The sequence below is a fragment of the Zeus faber genome, assembly GCF_960531495.2.
Source record: "Zeus faber genome assembly, chromosome: 22".
NCBI lineage: Eukaryota > Metazoa > Chordata > Actinopteri > Zeiformes > Zeidae > Zeus > Zeus faber.
This window is the reverse complement of record NC_137209.1, coordinates 13,096,533-13,115,275: the sequence shown is the minus strand read 5'-3', so window position 1 is coordinate 13,115,275 and position 18,743 is coordinate 13,096,533. Positions and strand designations below refer to the sequence as shown.

At 46.4% G+C, this 18,743-nt stretch overlaps 2 protein-coding genes across 2 annotated transcripts; both read left to right on the top strand.

The window, feature by feature from the left end:
- Positions 1–523: 523 nt before the first annotated feature.
- alpk1 (alpha-kinase 1) lies at positions 524–12,949 on the top strand (the record flags this gene model as incomplete). Its single annotated transcript, XM_080023537.1, has 14 exons — positions 524–615; positions 1,287–1,396; positions 1,593–1,747; positions 1,838–2,036; positions 3,492–3,551; positions 6,391–6,477; positions 6,565–6,641; positions 6,752–6,847; positions 6,927–7,031; positions 8,299–10,066; positions 10,196–10,343; positions 11,439–11,601; positions 12,463–12,649; positions 12,753–12,949. The coding sequence occupies exons 2-14, from the start codon at positions 1,288–1,290 to the stop codon at positions 12,947–12,949; spliced, it is 3,351 nt and encodes a 1,116-aa protein (XP_079879663.1). The 5' UTR covers positions 524–615; position 1,287.
- A 1,430-nt stretch (positions 12,950–14,379) lies between these two features.
- epdl1 (ependymin-like 1) lies at positions 14,380–18,388 on the top strand. The gene is made up of 6 exons (XM_080023370.1): positions 14,380–14,464; positions 14,920–14,954; positions 15,539–15,673; positions 16,336–16,522; positions 17,416–17,500; positions 18,056–18,388. Exons 1-6 carry the CDS (start codon positions 14,392–14,394, stop codon positions 18,243–18,245), a joined length of 705 nt encoding a protein of 234 aa, XP_079879496.1. The 5' UTR covers positions 14,380–14,391; the 3' UTR covers positions 18,246–18,388.
- The last annotated feature ends 355 nt before the right edge of the window (positions 18,389–18,743 follow it).

Here is an 18,743-nt window from a genome sequence, read left to right as displayed (position 1 = left end):
AAGAATTAATCAAGTTCTGCTTTCGGTTTTTCAGTTTCCACAAACAGCAGACCGAGAGAATCAAGTATTTTTTTATTAACTTTTTTATTATTATGATTTTTTTTTTTTTTTTTTTTAAACACGGTTTTTACTACAGTATTGAGGAATAACGAAAAATAATGATATTTTTAGACATCATTTTAATCTAAGTATACACTTGTTCGGTCGTTATTTTTGGCATACACGTTTTCACCGTTGAGAAATAACAAAAAAAATAAATAAAAAAAAATCAAAATCTAAATCACGATCACTTGGAACATTTCAAAATATAAAGCATTTTTAAAAAAAAAATCGATTTCTTTGTCCTCGACTGGGAGCCAATGAGGGGGAAAGCCCTTGGGTCCCCGCCCAACAGCTCGCCGCAGATCCCGCGCCACCGGGAAGCAGACGCTGCAGCCGGACGCGTGGAGGCTCGTCGCGCCGGGTTGGATCCGAGCGAGTGAATCGCGTCAACCGGAGGAGAAGCCCTGACAGCGCGGAACAACCCTCCGCGCCCCGCCGAGACCGCGAACGCCCGATGGGCGGAAGGAAGACGTCGCGTCGGAGGAACGTCTCCCACTTGCTTATGGCGTGAAAGTGAGATTTAGAAATTGGTTTGTTTCAGGAGCTCTTCGAAACAATTGGTTTACTTTAAATTTCACAATCTGAGGATTCACAAAGTTGTACGGTTTGTCTCATGGCTTTGCTGTGATAGATGTTCAAATTATGGTATGGAGTTTCATAAGTTGTAATTAGTTAGTAATTAGGTGGTAATTTGTAGTTACTGATACTTCATTAAAGAATAGTAGTTACTAATTACTTGTAATTAGTAATGGTTTAGACTTTAGTACGGGTCCTAGTTAGGCCTGACGCGGGACGCTGGCGACGTCATATGTCGTTTGATGACGTCAACAGTGTTCCGTACCAGCTATAGGCCCGACATCCCGTCTCAACTGACCGTGAACGTAACCCCCCTCGACCCACCACCACCACCACCGCAACCACCACCAACATTTCATTGTTTACCACAGGATCTACGTTTACAATACTACTACTACTACTACTACTAATAATAATAATAACAATAATAATAATAATACATTTCATTTATAATGCACCTTTGATTGGGGACCAATCTCAAGGCGCTACAGGGGGGAAAAAAAGAAAAGAACAAATCAGGAGTAAAATACAAATAAAATGGTAAGCAAAAAAATGTATATTTTTAGTAGATCACTTACCTACACTTGCCTAAATTCTGCCCCACCCAGCATGGACAGCCAGGAGGTGGGGGTCTGGCTGGAGGACTGCCTTGAAGCAGCGTCACAACAGGCCGTCCCGCCCAGTGAAGAGGCTCGGCTCAGCTTCTGCAGGAACCGAGGTGAACCGACAGAGGACGCTGCGCGCACGTGTCTGCTCGCGCCACAGTGGAGCGGGTCCCCAAAAAGCTCCCACCTGTGGACCCATGGGGTTACATGTGAACTTTCCATTCTCCTCGCGCCGGAGGGATTTCACGTTTTTGTTTTTGTTATTTTCACATCCAGGCCAACGTCATTGTTTCTTTCTCGTGCCGACAGAGGCCCTGTGCGCGGAGCTGGCCCTGCTCCTCCGGGAGGCCGTCGAGATGAAGTGGCCCTTCGTGCCGGAGAAGTGGCAATATAAGAAATCCCCCGGCTCCCGGGACAAGGCCAACCTCACCGACCTGATCCGCCGGCATCTACTGCAGCTCCTGGTAAGGGCACAAAGTCCAAATAATCGAATTACCGAATGCCACGGCGTTTTATAAAGCGTCTCCGAACAAATATGTCCGCCGCGCTTCAAGGCTCTACTGAAGGCGTCCATCGCGGTCGGCGAGGCCTGCTGGGCGCTGGCGGTGGTCTTCCTGGTCGACCGCTTCCTCTACTGGATGGACGAGTCCAGTCGGCTGCTGAAGATCACCAAGCTCCTCCACCGACGCCACCCGGACACCCCGGTGGCCCCCCAGCTGGTCATACGACAAGCAAGGGTCTACCTCAACTCCGGTAAGGTGGGCCGGAGGCAGGCGTTGGCTAGGGCGTTGTCTTATGTTTCTGTGTGTGTTTGTTGGTAAATACCTAGAGTGTATGTTTAAATACACTATTACATTTAATATAAAGAGGACTATGCAGCGTAAAGAGGTGTGCGAGAGGACTTTCTGTGTTTTCATTCTGTCATTTTGCATGAACATTGCAATTAAATATTGATATATACAGTGGGGATGCAACAGCACGGTGGGCTCATGGTTTGATATGTGTCACGGTTTTGGGGCCACGGTTATGGTACGGTTTCGGTATCTTTATATTTACAATTTATTTTTTATTAAATCATTAAAAGGTGTAAAAAAGGTTTTTATAGTAGTCCGCCACAAATAAGTAGTGTAATGCTCTATGTGTATGACTATGGGGGGTTCAAGTTCATTGGTGGGTTGTTATAATTTGCATAAGTTCATCTAATTAAGGGCGAGGTGTCCAGGACAGTGGGTAATTCAGATATTAATTTCCATTCAATATTTATTTATTTATATGTATATATATATATATATATAATATTTTAAAAACGATACACAATAAAAAAATAAATAATATAAAACCAGTGTAGTTAGTTATTTTTGTGGAGAACAGGTATAAACAGTATTTTTCACACATGAATAATAATAGTGAAATAACTTCTTGAAAGCCTTCGCTTTGTGAGCCCGACGTGACAGCGGGTGCGCTCCTTTTCAGCCAGGGCACCTCCCGACGAGGGAGGAGCATAGACTATCTCTCACATGGAGGGGGAAACATTTGCCGGCGGCAGGAGACGGCAACTTAAAAAATAACATTAAACATTAAACTGTGAAACCTGACCAAAAAGACAAGTGCTCATCAACCAGCGAGACTCGGTTCCCTTCATTCCCACAAAAAAACAAAACGTTCAAAGGAACCGGATAGTTTCGTGAACGACGTGGTGACGAGATGTTGGTAATAAAACGGTAGCGCAGCCATCCCAGGGGTTATTTACCCACTGGACGCCTTGATTGATGGCACCCTTTACTGAACATATCTATGTAGTTTTATCTTGTGTTTCTATCTATCAAGGCTGCGTAGCTGTTTAAAAAAAAAAATAAAAATAGACCTTTAGTGCAAAAAAAAAAGAGAAATGCTGCGCGGACCCCACGCCGTGCCTACACGTCCAGTGCACTTCTACAGTGGTACCGTGATACTGTAATACCACGGTTCACCTGTGCGTATTGAACCGTAGGGGGCGTACCGAACAGTTCGATAACCTACCGTGTACCGTTGCATCCCTAATATACAGTTGTGAAGGCATTATAAAGTTGCATAATACCAATATTGATGGTAAAAAACTATTACTACTCTGGGTGGGTGGTGGAGGAATATTTCTTAATTAAGATAATGTTTTATATCGGTAAATGTGGACATAATTTTATCAGATTTTTTCATTTCTCTCGCCCACAGGAAAATTGCAGAAGGCTGAGTATATACTGAGCAATCTGATTAACAGCAGTGGCGCAACTGGTATGTTCGATGCTCTCGTAATTACATTAAAAAGTCTCTAAAGCAGCGATTTCCAACCTATAGGCCGTGAAGGCATTGCAAGTGGGCCGCCAAATCATGGGCAAAACACATCGATTTTATTGAAAAAAGAAATACAAAATTATAAATTACAAAAGCTTTTTTAAATGTAAAAAAAAAAAGAATCATTCATGGTATTTTTTCTTTAAAACCTTCAGAACTGCATCATCACTGATAGATAGGAACTTATGTTCGGGCGTACTACGTCCGAGCCGGACCACGATCGACGTGCACCCTTACATTTTTTAACTTGAGGTGATAATCAAAATGGATGGTTGGCTAGCATCAGGCACACTGAAAAGGAGAGAAGCCATTGGTACGTCATCCACAAGCGAAGTCCATGGGGCAGGCGGGACAGTCCCATGGGATTTTTTTGGACCGGCACGGAAGATGAACCGTTACCGCCGTGCGTGATGTGTCCTGAGATTTTATCAAACCAAGCTCTGAAGCCATGTAAACTGCGCCGTCACCTCGAGACAAAACACCAGCAGGACATGTCCAAGCCGCTTCAATTTTTCGATAATAAACTTAAGGAGCATCAGGGCAAGAAGAAAGTCATCGAAACGTCACGTATGGGCACGAGAACGCTAAGGCAGTGGAAGCGTCCTATCGGGTCAGCCAAGCCTAGTAAGCCCCATACAATCGAGGAGAATTAAATCCTTCCTGCCACAAAAGTGATCGTGGGGGTGATGTTGGCAGAGAAGGCGTGCGAGCCAATCAACCTCATCTCATCGTCTGATAACTCAGTCAAACGCAAGATTGAAGAGACGGTAGAGAATTTGTCGCCTTTTTGCCCTCCAACTGGATGAATCGACATCACAAATCTGTCAAACATGCTTGCCCATGTATGGTATGAAAACAAAGGAGAGATAAAAGAAGAGTTCCTGTTTTTGCAAATCTTTACCGACGCGCTCAACGGCCGAGGCCATTTTTGACATTCTGAACGCCTTCATAGTTTCAAAGGGGGTTGATTGGTCCAAACGTGTGGGAGTGAAACACTGAGCCAGCACAGTGGAGTCATCTCCCGGGTGAAAGCTGTGGCGCCACTCGTAACATCCATCCACTGCAGTATACACAGAGCAGCCCTGGCTGTAAAGAAAATGCTGCAAATCTTAAGACTGTTGTAGATGAGGCGGTCAGAGTCAACTTCATTAAAAGCCGCCCGCTGCAATCACCTTTATTTGCCGTTTTATGTGACGAGATGGGCAGTGACCATAAGCAGCTTCTGTTACACACCGAAGTCCGGTGGCTCTCATCGGGGGAAGGTACTGATGTGACTTTTCGAATTGCGGGATGAGGTGAGGGTGTTTTTTCTCGACACAAAGTTTGAACTTGCACATCGCTTCAGTTATTTTGAGTGGCCGGCTACATCGGAATACCTGGCGGACATTTTCAGCCACTGTAATGGACTCAACCTCAGTCTCCAAGGAAAAGAAGTGACCGTGTTCAATGTCCAGAATTAAATAGAAGCAAACATAAGAAAAATGGATATGTGGGCCAGGCGAGTTCGAGAAACGTCGACAAGTTTGAGAATCTGTTGGATTTTTTGACAAAGGAGAAAATGCGGCTTCCTGCCACCGTGATCAATCATGTCAAAGAGCACCAGCGCAGTTTGAGGACTAAGCTGCGCGAACACTTCCCCATCCCAGATGTGCAGTGCAGCCGGATCGAAAAACCGCTTCGCCAGCCGCAGTGACGAGACCCTCACAGGCCTGAGCGCAAAAGAGAAGGACAACATGGTGGAACTCCGGCGACAGTGCATTGAAACTGGCTTTCCCACAGAAGTACCTGACAAACATTTGGCTTCATGTTGCTTCTGAGTATCCCGATCCGTCCGACAGAGCTGTGCCATTTCTGACGCCTCTCCCCGACGATGTATCTCTGTGAGACTGGCTTTTCGGCGCTTGTGGCATTGAAGACGAAATACAGCAATACACTGAACGTGGAGCCGGAGCTTCGCCTGAGACTGTGGTACTTTTAGCCAGACACAGAGCATTAGGCATGCAACATCAGCCTTCTCATGAGGTGAGTTCATATTAATGTGCTCCTGTTATCGTTAGTTTTATCAACGCTGGCGTGAGTCATTAGGCTACTTTCAAAACACTGCGCCCTTCAGACAGCGCTGACTAGATACCGTTACTAACGTGACGCGAAAAATCCATAGATATAAGGTTATTTTTAACACACCTCTTTTTTTGCTTTACCACTACTGCCCTGTATGTATGAAAATTCATGTGATTGTTAAAATATACGTCCTCTGAGAACACACTGTTTGGCTCCTATATTACTTCTGGTCGGATGTGGGCCACGAACACTTTTGAGATTTTTACGTGGGCCGTGACTCCAAAACGGTTGGGACTCGCTGCTCTAAAGCATGATATAGACTAAGCCAGCCCAATGTGTTTCAGGACCTTTAATGTGTCTCGCTAGAGACTGAATGGAAAATAGGCTAATAATAATAATGATAGTAACAAGGCATGGGTTTTTTTATTTGTAAAAACTGCTCTTTGCAAACTTGGAAAATCGTATCTGTATTTTCATGTGTTTGACGCACAATTTCCCTATCTGTGTGCATTATGTTATTCGTTCCACAAAGACTTTACGAGATTTAATGACGCTTTCATGCATTTAAATAACACATACGAATGATTCCTGCTTCATTATGAAACAGATAGCTCATACCATTTTGTATAATTCTTTCAAAAAGGTGTTTTCGCGGTTTGTCCACAGCCCACCAATAACGTGACTTGAAAAAAATAAAATGAAAATCTTTCAAATACAGGCTGCTGGACGTACCACTCTGAAAGCGACAGGGTTCTGGTGCAGGCGGTCAGCGTGCAAGTGCGTGGATTGGTTTTACAAAAACTAGGTGGGGTGGTTGATAATGAAAAATAATCGAAAAAAAGCTTGAGGAAAAAGTCCGTTCTTTGACGTGCCAAACTACGCTTCGTATCAGGGCTGTGGCTGGAGGCGGCAGAGCTCGTCTGGGCCTCGCTGGTCGGCTACTACGCTCTCCCTCAACCTGATAAAAAGGTACGTCTTTCCAAAAAGAAAAGTGGCACTTTTTTTTTCTCCCGCACTTTAACATTCCAAAAAGCCAATGTTCCACAGTAACGCGCACCTTCCTTATTTGCATATCGCAGGGCATCGGAACGTCTCTCGGAGTTTTGGCCAACATACTGGTGTCTATGAACGACGAGGACTTCCGCGCCTTCAAGACAAATCCGGATATCGATTTAGTAAGCGCCCCTGAGACTTGACTGCTTTGTTGTTGTCCAGCTGCCCTTGTAGTAGTCGTAGTAGCACCCCCTGTGCTAGTCTTTCCTAGGGGACTCCAGCCACCGTCTCCTCTCCGCAGCCGAGGCAGCCAAGATGGCGGTCGTGTACAGCCAGTACGCTTCGCTCTACGTGTTGACCAATGTGGTGAGTCGCCGAGCCCAGACACACGGCGATAGTGGCGCCGCCCCTTGCGGTCGCCCGCGCCGGCGCTCCGGTCGACTTTTATTACATTTCACTGCATATATGTATGAAAGTGGGGCGAATTCACAGAGAAATGGATCGCGGCCGCTAATAGCACCATGAATTGCGCCTCAGTTGCGCCCGCTCTCTGCGCCGTCTCAGCGTCTGATCCACAAACGATGTTGCGCCAATGATATGACGCCCAGGAAGTTTTGCTGCCGAGTGTCATTTGTCCTTGTTTTTGATAAGATCGCAATCACCGTGTGGCAAAGTAAATGATCCTTGCATGGGGGCGGTCATTACACATTTACGGTACTGCTCTACACTACGCGATACTTGCCTGTTTTATGAATTATCAGTCCTAAAAATATATAAATCTTTAAATAATTGTTGGAAAGTAGATATTTTGATCTGAAGTGTTTAGAGAAAATGTAAAATTACGAGGAACTTCTTGTAGAGGTTGCAACCAGATCTGGTGTAAATCTGGTCGACAGCTATCCGACTGCTGCCAACAGCAGCAACCGCTTTATCGCTATCCCCTTTAGCTTTAACAGGTTTTTTTTCAATATCCTTTGAGTTTAATACGAATTATAGAACCGTTTTGTCAACATTTGTAATGCCTTATTTGTACAATAAATTAATCAAAGTTTCAACAAGTTGCTTTTGGAGTGCGTTTTGAAAACCACGGGCTGCTGCCCGTTCAAGGCATCGCTACAGGATGCCATGACAGTAATTTTAATTCTAATAATAACGGAAAAATATGATCGACCGATCAATAGAAAGTCTGCGTGTGACACCCCTGATCAATGTGCACCAGCTCCCTGACAACGTGCACCGCTACCTTTTTTAATTATTTCTTTGGTCTCCGGGCAGTTTCTACCAGCTCTCTGCAGACAGAAATAATTTCACTCTAAGCTATAAGCTAATAGCTATTCGCGTCCGTTTGTGAATTGGACGTTTTTTTGCAACGAGGCTCAGTTGCATAAAAAGGGGCCAATTTTGTGCCAAATGTATGAATGATACCTAATAGAAATACTGCAAATTGCACCAGCACACGAGATGCTATTTTCGTGGCAGCGCATTTGGCGGTGCATTTCACTTTTTGTGGGTGCTTTGTGAAGTAGGCTCTCGTTTTTTCTGTCATGTGCCAGTTTAGCACCCGTGCAATCCTTTTATGAATTCGCCCCTTTATGTAGTTCACAAGAAGTCAGTGGCAAACCCTCTATTTCAGGCCGCTCAGGGGACGTGCTTGCTGTCGTACAGTTTTTCGATAGGCTGCCCTCCCTCTGAGAGGCGCTCCTTCCTCCTGCGGGCCAGGGAGGCCTTTGAAATCGGCCTGCTCACCAAGGCAGAGGGCGAGCCGGTCATCAGCAAGCAGGAGCTCCACACCTTCATCAAGGCTGCTTACTCCCTCACCGTCGTCCACAAGTGGCTGGGTGTTTGTCCAGAGTGGACGCAGGCAGTGCCAGCTTGCCAGAAAGCCCTGGCCCGCTTCTACGACTACTGCCACGCAGGTAGCCAGGAGCGAGACGTCCTCTGCGGCGAGATCATGCGACTGGTCGGCCAAGTCAAGGGCCTGCTGCAGGTGAAACGCTTCCCCAACTCGGACGCTGGGTCTTTCATCCCCGATAGCTACCGAAACATCACGGAGAGGCCGATCGATTTCACCCTTTCCAGATTCTCCCTTGTCATCGGGAGGTTCCGGAAGTACCACGCGTCCCTGTGTGAGGCCGACGGCGGGGAATGCTCGGGGAGGGGCGCGGGGAGAGACGGTTGGCGGCTGTGCATAACCGCGCTTGGGACGACCGTCGGCGCCCTGGCCAGAGAGTGCGCCACCGAGAGCTGCGGAGTGACGGGGGACGCGGCGGAAGAGGAGCCACCGCAGGAGGAGGCTTTGTGTGCACACCCCGAGAGTCCGCCTCAAAAGGAGGAGCTCGGCAGCACCCTGGGAAGTACGGACTCAAGCCTCGGCTCTTCGTGGCAGGAGTTCTCTTTGAGCCGCTCCCCTCGGCCCGGCAGCAGCGCTGGGGAGCTCCAACGTAACGCTGAAGGAGGGGTGAGGGACAACAGGTCTGGCGGCGATCTAGAGGGGAACAGGAATCAAACCAACGTTGGCTACAAAGCCGTGGTCAGCTCAAAGGCAGCACAGGGGTCCACCTCCAGCACAGGAAGTGACATGGAGCAGTTCGAAGTGTTACAGGCCGCCATAGAGACGGTGGGAAGTGAGGATTGGATCACAGACATCCTCAGTGGGTCTCCAAAACCTTCGGGGACTAGCGGAGCGACTCAGTCCGTATCCCAGCTAAATCTAGGAATGTCCTCCAGCTCCCCGAATGGCAGCTTCAGCTCCCAGTCGTCATGGGAGAAAATCTCACCCGTCCCCAACTCCCCTGACCCACGCAAAACCAGCCAACCGAAACCAGGAGAACGGCAGAGCAGCGAGCCGTTCGGTTCCGGCGACAGTTTCTCCCTGCTGGTTAACCCCGATACCGGCGATTCAGCGGACGACCACAAATGTCCTGCTGGGGCCGCACCCGGGGGGGGAGGCCCGGCCTCGCCCAAGCCCGGCTCACTACAGAGCTACCACGTGGATGTGAATGCAGAGACGGAGACGGACTCGCCTCCCTACAGCCCCCGGCCCGCTGCCCAGAACCCTTCCTCAGCCTGTCGGGCAGCCCCCGGGCCGTGTGCTCCGGGGCCATGCGGCTCCACCGAGGACTCCGCAGGGAGCCCATTCGAAGTGCTGGAAGGGAAAGAGGCAGGATGGGCCGGCACCAAACACGGCGGGGAAAAAACGAGTCCCTCCGGCCACCAGAACCCCTCGTGCTACAGCTGCCTGAAGCAAAATGCCGCAGGTAGTGCCAGCCCAGAGAGGCCCTATCTGTTGACCCAGCAGGACTATCGAGCGCTTCTGGCCGGGATTTGTCATGAATGCCTGTTGAAGAGGTTGCAGAGTGACAAGACCAAATTCAAGATCAAGAAACACAGAAGCGTTTACAGTGAGTTTCTGTCATTCTCTAACACTATTGGTCATCACATAGTAATATAATCATTGTGTTTTTTTGGGGGGGGTTTTGTTTGTTTTTTTGGGGGGGGGGATTTAAACGGCTTGTTTACCTCTGCGCCAGGTGCTCTCCACCTGAAGTTCTCCAGGGCCACTGGTTTGTGGACAGGCAGGCAGACCTGCGCATACATCGGAGAGCCGATGGGGATGCAGGGAAAGCAGAGAGCGGCGTTGTGGGTGCAGTTCTTACACCAGGAGGAACGGCTCAGCAGGTGACCGTGAAAGCATGGAATATTTCAGCCGAAATGAGCGGCCAACCGTTATGGGTTTTTCAATGGCCGATGCCGATATAGATTAGAGAGCAGAGTGGCCGTTGGCCGATATATATAATGCCATGTTGTTGTTGTTGTTGTTGTTTTGTTTTGTTCTTTTTTGTTTTTGTTGCATCTTATAAAATACAACAATTTAATAAATAACAAATGAGACACAAAATTGCTGAAATTAAAATAACATTTATTTAACACTAATGTTATTGTCTGCATTGTCTCTGCAGTGCACTTATTTTCAATAAAAAATTGTATCAACTAGATAAATGAACTTTGTAAAAAAAAAAAAAAAAAAAAAAACTTCAGAATGAAAAATAAATAATTCTAAACTACAAAACCAATAAATAATAATAAACATCGTCATATTAGAGCCTGGTCGAGAAATAGTGTCTCCCTATTACAGAAGTGCTGTACTTATTATATACAGGTCAAGTATTTACACAAAAACATCCAGTTTTTACTAAATGTAGTGCCATAGCAACGGAAAGCAACAGGGGACAGCGGGGACACACAGGTCTTTCTTGGAACGGGACCCTTAACTCAGTTGTGTTGAAAAAAAATCGTTGAATTCATGTAGGAAATAAAATGAAAATAAATAGATCTAACATAAAGACAGGCACGGCTGCACGGTGCACCGCTCTCTCTGGAGGAGCGGCGGGGAGACGGTGTGACGCGGCGCGGCATTTGCTCGTTCTGTTCATCCGTTTTTACTCACTTTGTTTCGTCCAATAGCCTACTCCTGACATACGCTGTATTTTTTTGCAGAAATTGATTTCATGCTGGAGTTGGAGCATGGACATCATATTATCTGTTTACAATCCGACAGTCACCCATTTAACAACAAGCCCAGTTTAAAAAAGAACATTTTTTTGTAAAAAAAAAATTGCCTTATTTTTTTCATTGGCCACCGTGTTGCCAATCCACGATGTTCACCTGCCAACCGCACCGCTGCGTTCCATTTAGAGTGAGATGGAGGGGGACTACAAGGTGTAAATATTGTCTGTAAAAACGTATGTCTGAGCTACCAACTGTCCTCCTCAGCTACGTGGGGAAGGATTACCTGGTGCCGAAAGAGATCCAGTTCCACCTGAACGACGTGGAGCGGCAGATGACGGCGCAGTACTACGTGACGGAGTTCAACAAGAGACTCCACGAACAGGAAGTCACGGCCCAGATCTTCTTCATCCCCTCCGAAGTTCTGCTGGTCAGCTCCGCGCACGAGATCCAGTCTCCCCGAAATTGAATTTGATTTGTAATTCTTTTGACCTTTCCCACCACCGTGGTTCACAGTGTAGATCAGTGATTCTAAAACTTTTTGTCCCGTATCAAGCATCTTCAAGTTGATGCGCATCAGGCCACAGACCCGATTTGATAATGTTGGTTTTTTTTATCAATTTTTATATCCCCTTATCATTGCCACAACAGGGAAATTTGCAATTTCTCTGCATTTTACTTAGTATCTGATGTATCTAGGAGCAGTGGGCTGCCATGTAGAGGCGCCCGGGGGGGCAGTTAGGGGGTCAAGCGCCTTGCTCAAGGACACATCAGCACGCTACCAGGTGGAGCCGGGGATCGAAACGGCAACCCTCCCCTTGCTCGACGACCCGCTCTACCTCCCGAGTCTCTGGGCCCCGCCCCAATCTGAGAAGAGTTTTATTGGATATGATTTAGGCCCAAACTTCCATATCGTTCTACACAGCGAAACTATGATCGAGAGAGTCATCGTTGGACGTTCTCTAACGGTGCCGACATCGTGTAAATGAAATGATGTCGGAGTCCAATCCAGCCCCTGGAACCTGTTGAAGGACCTCTCGGAGGCCCCAGGACCCCACGTTGAGGATAAATGTCTCAACGTCTTCAGTTTCGCACGCAGAAATTGTGAAAAGGTTTCGGTTGCGGCAGTCTCTACTGTGACGACAAATTGGCAAAGCTTGATAATAACAGATTAGTTCACAGTAACAAGCTGTTGCTAGCACGGCAACCAATACCGATTTCCAATTTCCACTTCTCTCGTTTGTTTGTTTGTTGTTGTTTTTTTGGGGGGTTTTTCTTGTGCGCGGAGCAGACGCTGGAGGGAGGTGAGATCACCGGCTGCATCACGGTGGAGCCCTACATGCTCGGCGACTTTGTCAAGCTCACCAACAACACCGGCAAGAAGGACGAGCGCTTCCGGGCCACGGAGTACGGCATCGCCTTCGGACACTTTGCCTACCAGTTCTCCGGCCTTCAGGAGGTCGTGGTCGACCTGCAAGGTGCGTGTCGGACGTGAGACCGGAGAGTTCGGACGCTCGCCAACACCGCGCGGCTCACCCTCTTTTTTTTTTTTCTTCCCCCCCCCCCCTCCACCGAACACAGGGTGGGTGACGGCCAACGGTAAAGGCCTGACGTACCTGACGGACCCCCAGATCCACTCTCTGAGGACTCCCAGAGGGCCGTCCAACTTCGCCGACCGCGGCCTCAAATACTTCCTGGAGGAGCAGCACGGGCCAGAATGCAACGTCATCTGCCGCTGGCTCAAGCTGCCCCGGGTGGGCGGATTCCCTCCCAAATAAGAATTAATAAAAAAAAAAAAATGACTGAGCCCTCGGAGTCCGCTTCGTGCGATCATATCAAATATCGCGGGGTTCTTAAAGTTGAGCCTAAAGCGACGTCTATACTCACTTTTCCCCGGAGAGCGTCGGCGGTGGAACGACTGTCGTTCGCGAGAGTGAATCCACGAGGGAGCGCGCGCATTGATTCCCATTGCGAGTCGACGGCAACTGAAAGAAAGCCCATTGGATAAGGGTCGCAGGGCCGGGGTCTGAGAAGTCCTTGAATTTTGTCCTCAGAAATTTCAGTTCTGGAACGTCTTGAAAATAGCCTCTTTTGTTCTCGAAAAAAAAAAAAAAAAACGCGATCATTGAAAACCTGGGATATTCTCCCTGGGTTTTGTAATTCACAACGTAGCATAAGAATTTTGCAGAATTCCCCTTTTTACGACGTAGATTATACCAAGAAAATTCAATTGAATCCAGCACGGTTGGAAATAGAAACTGATGATACTGAAAATGAGACGCAATGAGATGAATAATCGATATGTAGATTAGAACTGTCTATAATGTATTAGAATATAAGATTATATTATATTTTAATTAATAAAGATCACATTAAAAATTGCTTATTTGTTTGAGTGAAGTCCTTGAAAATGAAAGAATAGTGCTTAAATTGCAATGTAGGGATATGAAACTCAAAGGTTATTTGACAAACTCCAGGCAGGTGACTGAACGCTCGTATGACAATGTACTAATGTCGCTATCGCAGCGTTTCTCTCCCCCGGTGCTGTAATCCAGCCTTTAAATGATTTACTTTTCTCCCATCAACACAAAGTTCATCCACACCATCGGGCAATAAACCAGGCTGTTAGGGCCACCAGGGGAAGCGTTGTCAGGTGACACTGAACAGCCCTGTACAGCGCTGACACGGCGGAGAAGTCCGTTCCCCCGAGCTCCAGTTCTCATTTTATCACCCGCCGCGCTGTCTTTGCACAGATAAACAACGTTCCACAACCCAGGGTGGGTGCAGAGTTTGTCACTTCAGCAATAAAATACATATTATAAACAATAGTATCACAGCATGGAATAATGTCGTGGAATAGAAATCAATATTTTTATATATATATATTTTTATATATATATATATATATATATATATATATATATATATACACATAGACACACACACACACACACAGTATGATCAGATATTGTATTTGATTAAAAAGTTTAAAAGTTCAAGCCGTAAGAGACGGAGATCATTCAAAATCAAGGCCAATATTTGCCTCTCACTTCCCCTGGTCATGATGTGCTGGCCTGATAACCTCAATCACATGACACGGTTCAGAATTGTCCCCTGGAGCCAACGGGGGAGGGAGGGAGGGAGGGAGGGAGGGAGGGATTTTAAAGGAAGCAGCGCTGCTGTTCCCGTCGACAAGGAAACCAAACCCGAGTCGAAGATCATGCCGAAGCTACCGCTGCTCCTGCTCTGCCTGCTGGCACCGGCCTGCCTGGCTCAAAAACCCCACCCCTGCAGTAAGTGAACCGGCAGAAAATACTAAAACACTCTTATTGGTCTGATGTGTTCCCTCACTGCAATGTCCTCGTGTAACCCGTTTTAAAGTGGTAAAATCCCGTATTTGACATTCACCCCATTCAGCTGCGCACGCTACAAAAGAAAGCCAGCTAATGTGTCGGCGTTATGTAGGCGCCGCTCTCTACGCCGTTTGCATTTTTCGGTGGCGAGGTCCGCCACTCTCGGCGGGAATGCACTGATCGTGCATTCACTGGAAGTCTTAGAGCCAAGCCCAGGTAAACCCAAATAGTGGAAACAAAAAAAAACAAAAAAACAAAAAAAAAAAAAAAAAAAAACATAGCAATTTCGGAATTCTGGGACTGGAACGATTTTATGGATTACCACTTTAAACTCTGTAGTTTGTGTGCGCGTGCGATTGCGTAAACAAATGTATGACCAAATGTGTCTTCAACAGAGAGTCCGCCTCTTCTTACTGGGGCCCTCGTTGTGGTAAGTACTGTTCAACTACAATTTGTTATGACAATTTGGTACGAGATGTCATGAATTAGGCAACAGCAAACACATTTGCGATATATTGAACAGTACAATGTCGAAAAATATGTCTCAACATATGGAAGGACTCCTCATATATCTTGTAATAAAGGTTATTATTGTATTTTTTCTTCTTGAAAAGATTTAATTATTTATTAATATTAAAATTATAAATATTAACCCATTTTCCTATTTTTTTTAAAATATACTTATATATTCTTATTCTTATATATTCAAACTAATACATGTGTGCAAATATATTACAATAAAAATGAATACAAAATTTGTCAATTATACAATATATTATGAATATATTCATTATTATAATGTATTGTGTTGCTGATCTTTCTACCTCCAAACATCCATTGACATTGTTTATGTGTAATTACATGCTGAAACAGTCAGAGCAGCCTTAAGCGGCAGAAAAAATGAGAGACCTAAAACGGACCAGAAATCCACATACTGTATATATCTGTGAGCATCGCCAACGTGTCATCAATGTAAAGTTAAATAAACCAACAACAAACGCTCCTTCCCCCCAGTCCACCCAGAATGAGAAGCTCTGGGTGTACGCCAACTACATGTACGACGCGATCGGGCGGAGGATCCGCCTCAAGGAGTTTGGAGTAAGCGACAACAAGACGTTCAGCCTTGAAGTCCTCCTGCTCTTCAGAGAGGTGGGCCTGGCCGCGTGCACGGACTCCGCCGGTGGGATTGGGTGGGGTTTTTACTGCACCCCGCTCACAACGGAGCTCCCCCTTACAGGGAAGGGGAGCAACGCTCAGCGGGAAGGGGACCCCATCTATTCGTTTAGACGTTCTTTTCCCATGAATTACTGGACGTTTCAGGGAGGTATGCGGCAGACATAGGCACACTCGGTGAGCTAAGACGTAGAAGAGTAGAGTCACACAGGTGGATGCAGGGGAAGTGGAGGAACGCAGCAAGCAAAGCAGGTAGGACAGGACGGACTGCCTGCTTAAATAGCTCAGACCGATGGGCATGGAAGCGTGTCTCATTCATATATATATATATATATATATATATATATATATATATATATGATATATATATATGATTCACTGGTCGTATATACCAGTGAAATTTATCGTTTAATATATACTGTAGATTGTACCCCATAGTACATTTACTTAACTCAAATAATTGACATTTAAACATTATCTGTCAACTTTATCTCTTCTTTTGCCGTGTTCCAAAACCAGTCCATCAACCTCTTCATTGTTATTATTATCATTTAAAAGAATGCAGTTAAAAGTTCATCATTGACTCGCCAGCGTACGTCACTGTTTTTTTGGGGTTTTTCCCCCCCCCCATCATCCAGGCCGCCATGTACACGATTGACACAGAAAAACGTAAGTGCACCAAGCAGCCCCTGAAGGCCGACTTCCAGCCCATGGAAATCCCAAAGGACGCTCACCTGGTGGGCCAGGCCGTGCTGGGCAGCTCCTCTGCTCCTGGACAGGGACTGCTGGTCAACACCTGGCAGGGAGAGTTGCCCAATAATACAGGTATCTCCATCTGTCCATCCACCCATCCATCCATCTATCTATCTATCTATCTATCCATCTATCTGTCTGTCGGTCCATGCATCCATCTATCTATCTACTGTGTCTGTCCATCTGTCCATCCACCCATCTAGCCATTCATCTGTCTGTCTGTCTATCCGAACACAAAGCCCTCATGGGAGAAAACTCCAGAATCTTTGCATAACTTTCCAAGATCTAATTCCAAAATGATAGACTTCATTCAACACTCCAAGTAAGATAAATATGGATATAAATAGAGATAAATAACCTGAATAAGCCGAGGACCCCTGACGGTACAAACCCAATAAGGAATATAAAAAATCCACTTGTCACTGAGTGTGAACCTCAAATGTAGGTGCCTTTACTGTACCTCCAGCTGTTCTAAGGCTTTCCAAGGTCGGATCCCAAAATTCCAGAATGAAATAAGCCACGGTTGATATGCAACACACGCTGTATATTTGTGTCATCTATTTTACTTCACATGCTACACCTACATATTGTCGGCATTGTTGTGCCCCTTATGTTTGTGTCAATATGTTGAGATGTTTAGAAGTTGTACTTTGACAATTCCAATTGTTAGATTTCAATACAAAATAAAGAATCAAAGGTGAAATACACCGAAACCACTTTTTTTTTTTTGTTTGTTTTTTTGTTTTTTACAAAAACGCAGAAAGAAAAATGTCGGCAAGAATCAAAATTCCATTATATTATTATATTCACGACCACGGTTAAATAAAAAATAAAAAATGTCATATTTAGTCATGAAGCTTCTTGTGAGTTTAACAATGAATGACAATGTGTGTGTGTGTGTGTGTGTGTGTGTGTGTGTGTGTGCATGTGTGTGTGTGCGTGCGTGTTGTTTCCGGTCCCTCCAGGCTCGTACATAGGCACCGTCACTGAATTTGGCTGCATCCCTGTCAGCTCCGCATACCACACCTCGTCCGGGTGGATGGTAACAAGGTAAATTCGACCTTCTCGACGTGGAAAAAAAAAAAAAAAAAAAACCAAGGCAGTCGGTGAAATATTATTCCTAAAATTTGCTTCAAATACATATAATAACGGAAACCGAGCTCTTGTGTCGCAAGATCCAAATTGCAAGTGGCCGACTCTTTTGGCGATTCGGTCCTCGACGAGGCGCTCTGTGGAGAGGGAAGAGTCGTTCCATTTTTCCGGCTCTTCTCCTCTGGGGTAAAGAGTTGGTCGAGTTGGCTGAAGAACTCACTCGAGCTCATTTAAAGTTCAAATCAGTCCTCGGTTATTATTTCCAATGTTTCAGTAATAAGCCGCACATCTCCATGCGCTTGTGATTTTGCACGGGAATATTTCCGTGTAAAGAGCGCGCCGCGGTTTGGGAAACACCCGGCGGAGATTCGGGGCGTGGAACGTCGTCTCCGCCCCGCCTCCGTCGCCCGGTGGCCCACCGACCGCCTCCCTCCCGCTCGGGTCCGCCGACGTAGTCACAGGTGAAAATCCCTCTCTCGCCCCCCCCGTTTTTTTTTTTCCCCCTCCTCCCAGCTTCTTCAACAACGTCATCGGGATTTTGGACCCGGACCAGCTCAACCCTCCAGACTTCTGCCAGCAGGCGGAGGAGCCGGCCGCCGACGGGGGGGAGCCGGCCGACTTCTTCAGCCTGTTCGCCAAGAGGCACCGAGGGGGCCCGGCCGCTCGCTTACCTCAGCCCCCGGGGGCAAACTTCAAAAAGTGACTTGAACGGGGAAACGGGAGTCACTGCGCGGTCCGTCCGGTGGACCCCATTCGGCGCCTTCGAATGAGTCGCGCTATAACAATGCCCTGTACCACCTCTGTAGAAAAACGAATTGAGTCCGAATCGAGGAATTCACAGCGCCGTGGCTGAAATAAAGAAAATTGTCTTGATTCTAAAAGGTGTTTTGGGTTTTTTTTTCCCCCCGTCTATTTATTAATCCCGTGGAGGCCGTTTGGTGCTTGTAGGCGTTTGGTGCTTGTAGGCGTGAGTCTTGTTGGCCTCGGGCGGCGAGGATGGGCTGGTGACCCGAGTCGCTCTGGTTTATTATATATAATAATAGAATAAAAATAACACCAATGCACCAAGAATCCTCTTGTGTGGATTTCACAGGTTCAGTTCCGACTAAAAAAAAAAAAGTATTATCTTAACCCGACTATTGAGTTTAATCTGGGTACTGGTGGTGTGCAACGACGTATAATTCCCCTTCTGGCTGCCTTG

Bases quoted from the DNA above. Each gene is read 5' to 3' on its own strand.
- epdl1 (XM_080023370.1), top strand. From the start codon at position 14,392: ATGCCGAAGCTACCGCTGCTCCTGCTCTGCCTGCTGGCACCGGCCTGC. The intron at 14,465-14,919 runs GTAAGTGAACCG...TGTCTTCAACAG, and splicing joins TCAAAAACCCCACCCCTGCA to AGAGTCCGCCTCTTCTTACT. The intron at 16,523-17,415 runs GTATCTCCATCT...CGGTCCCTCCAG, and splicing joins AGAGTTGCCCAATAATACAG to GCTCGTACATAGGCACCGTC.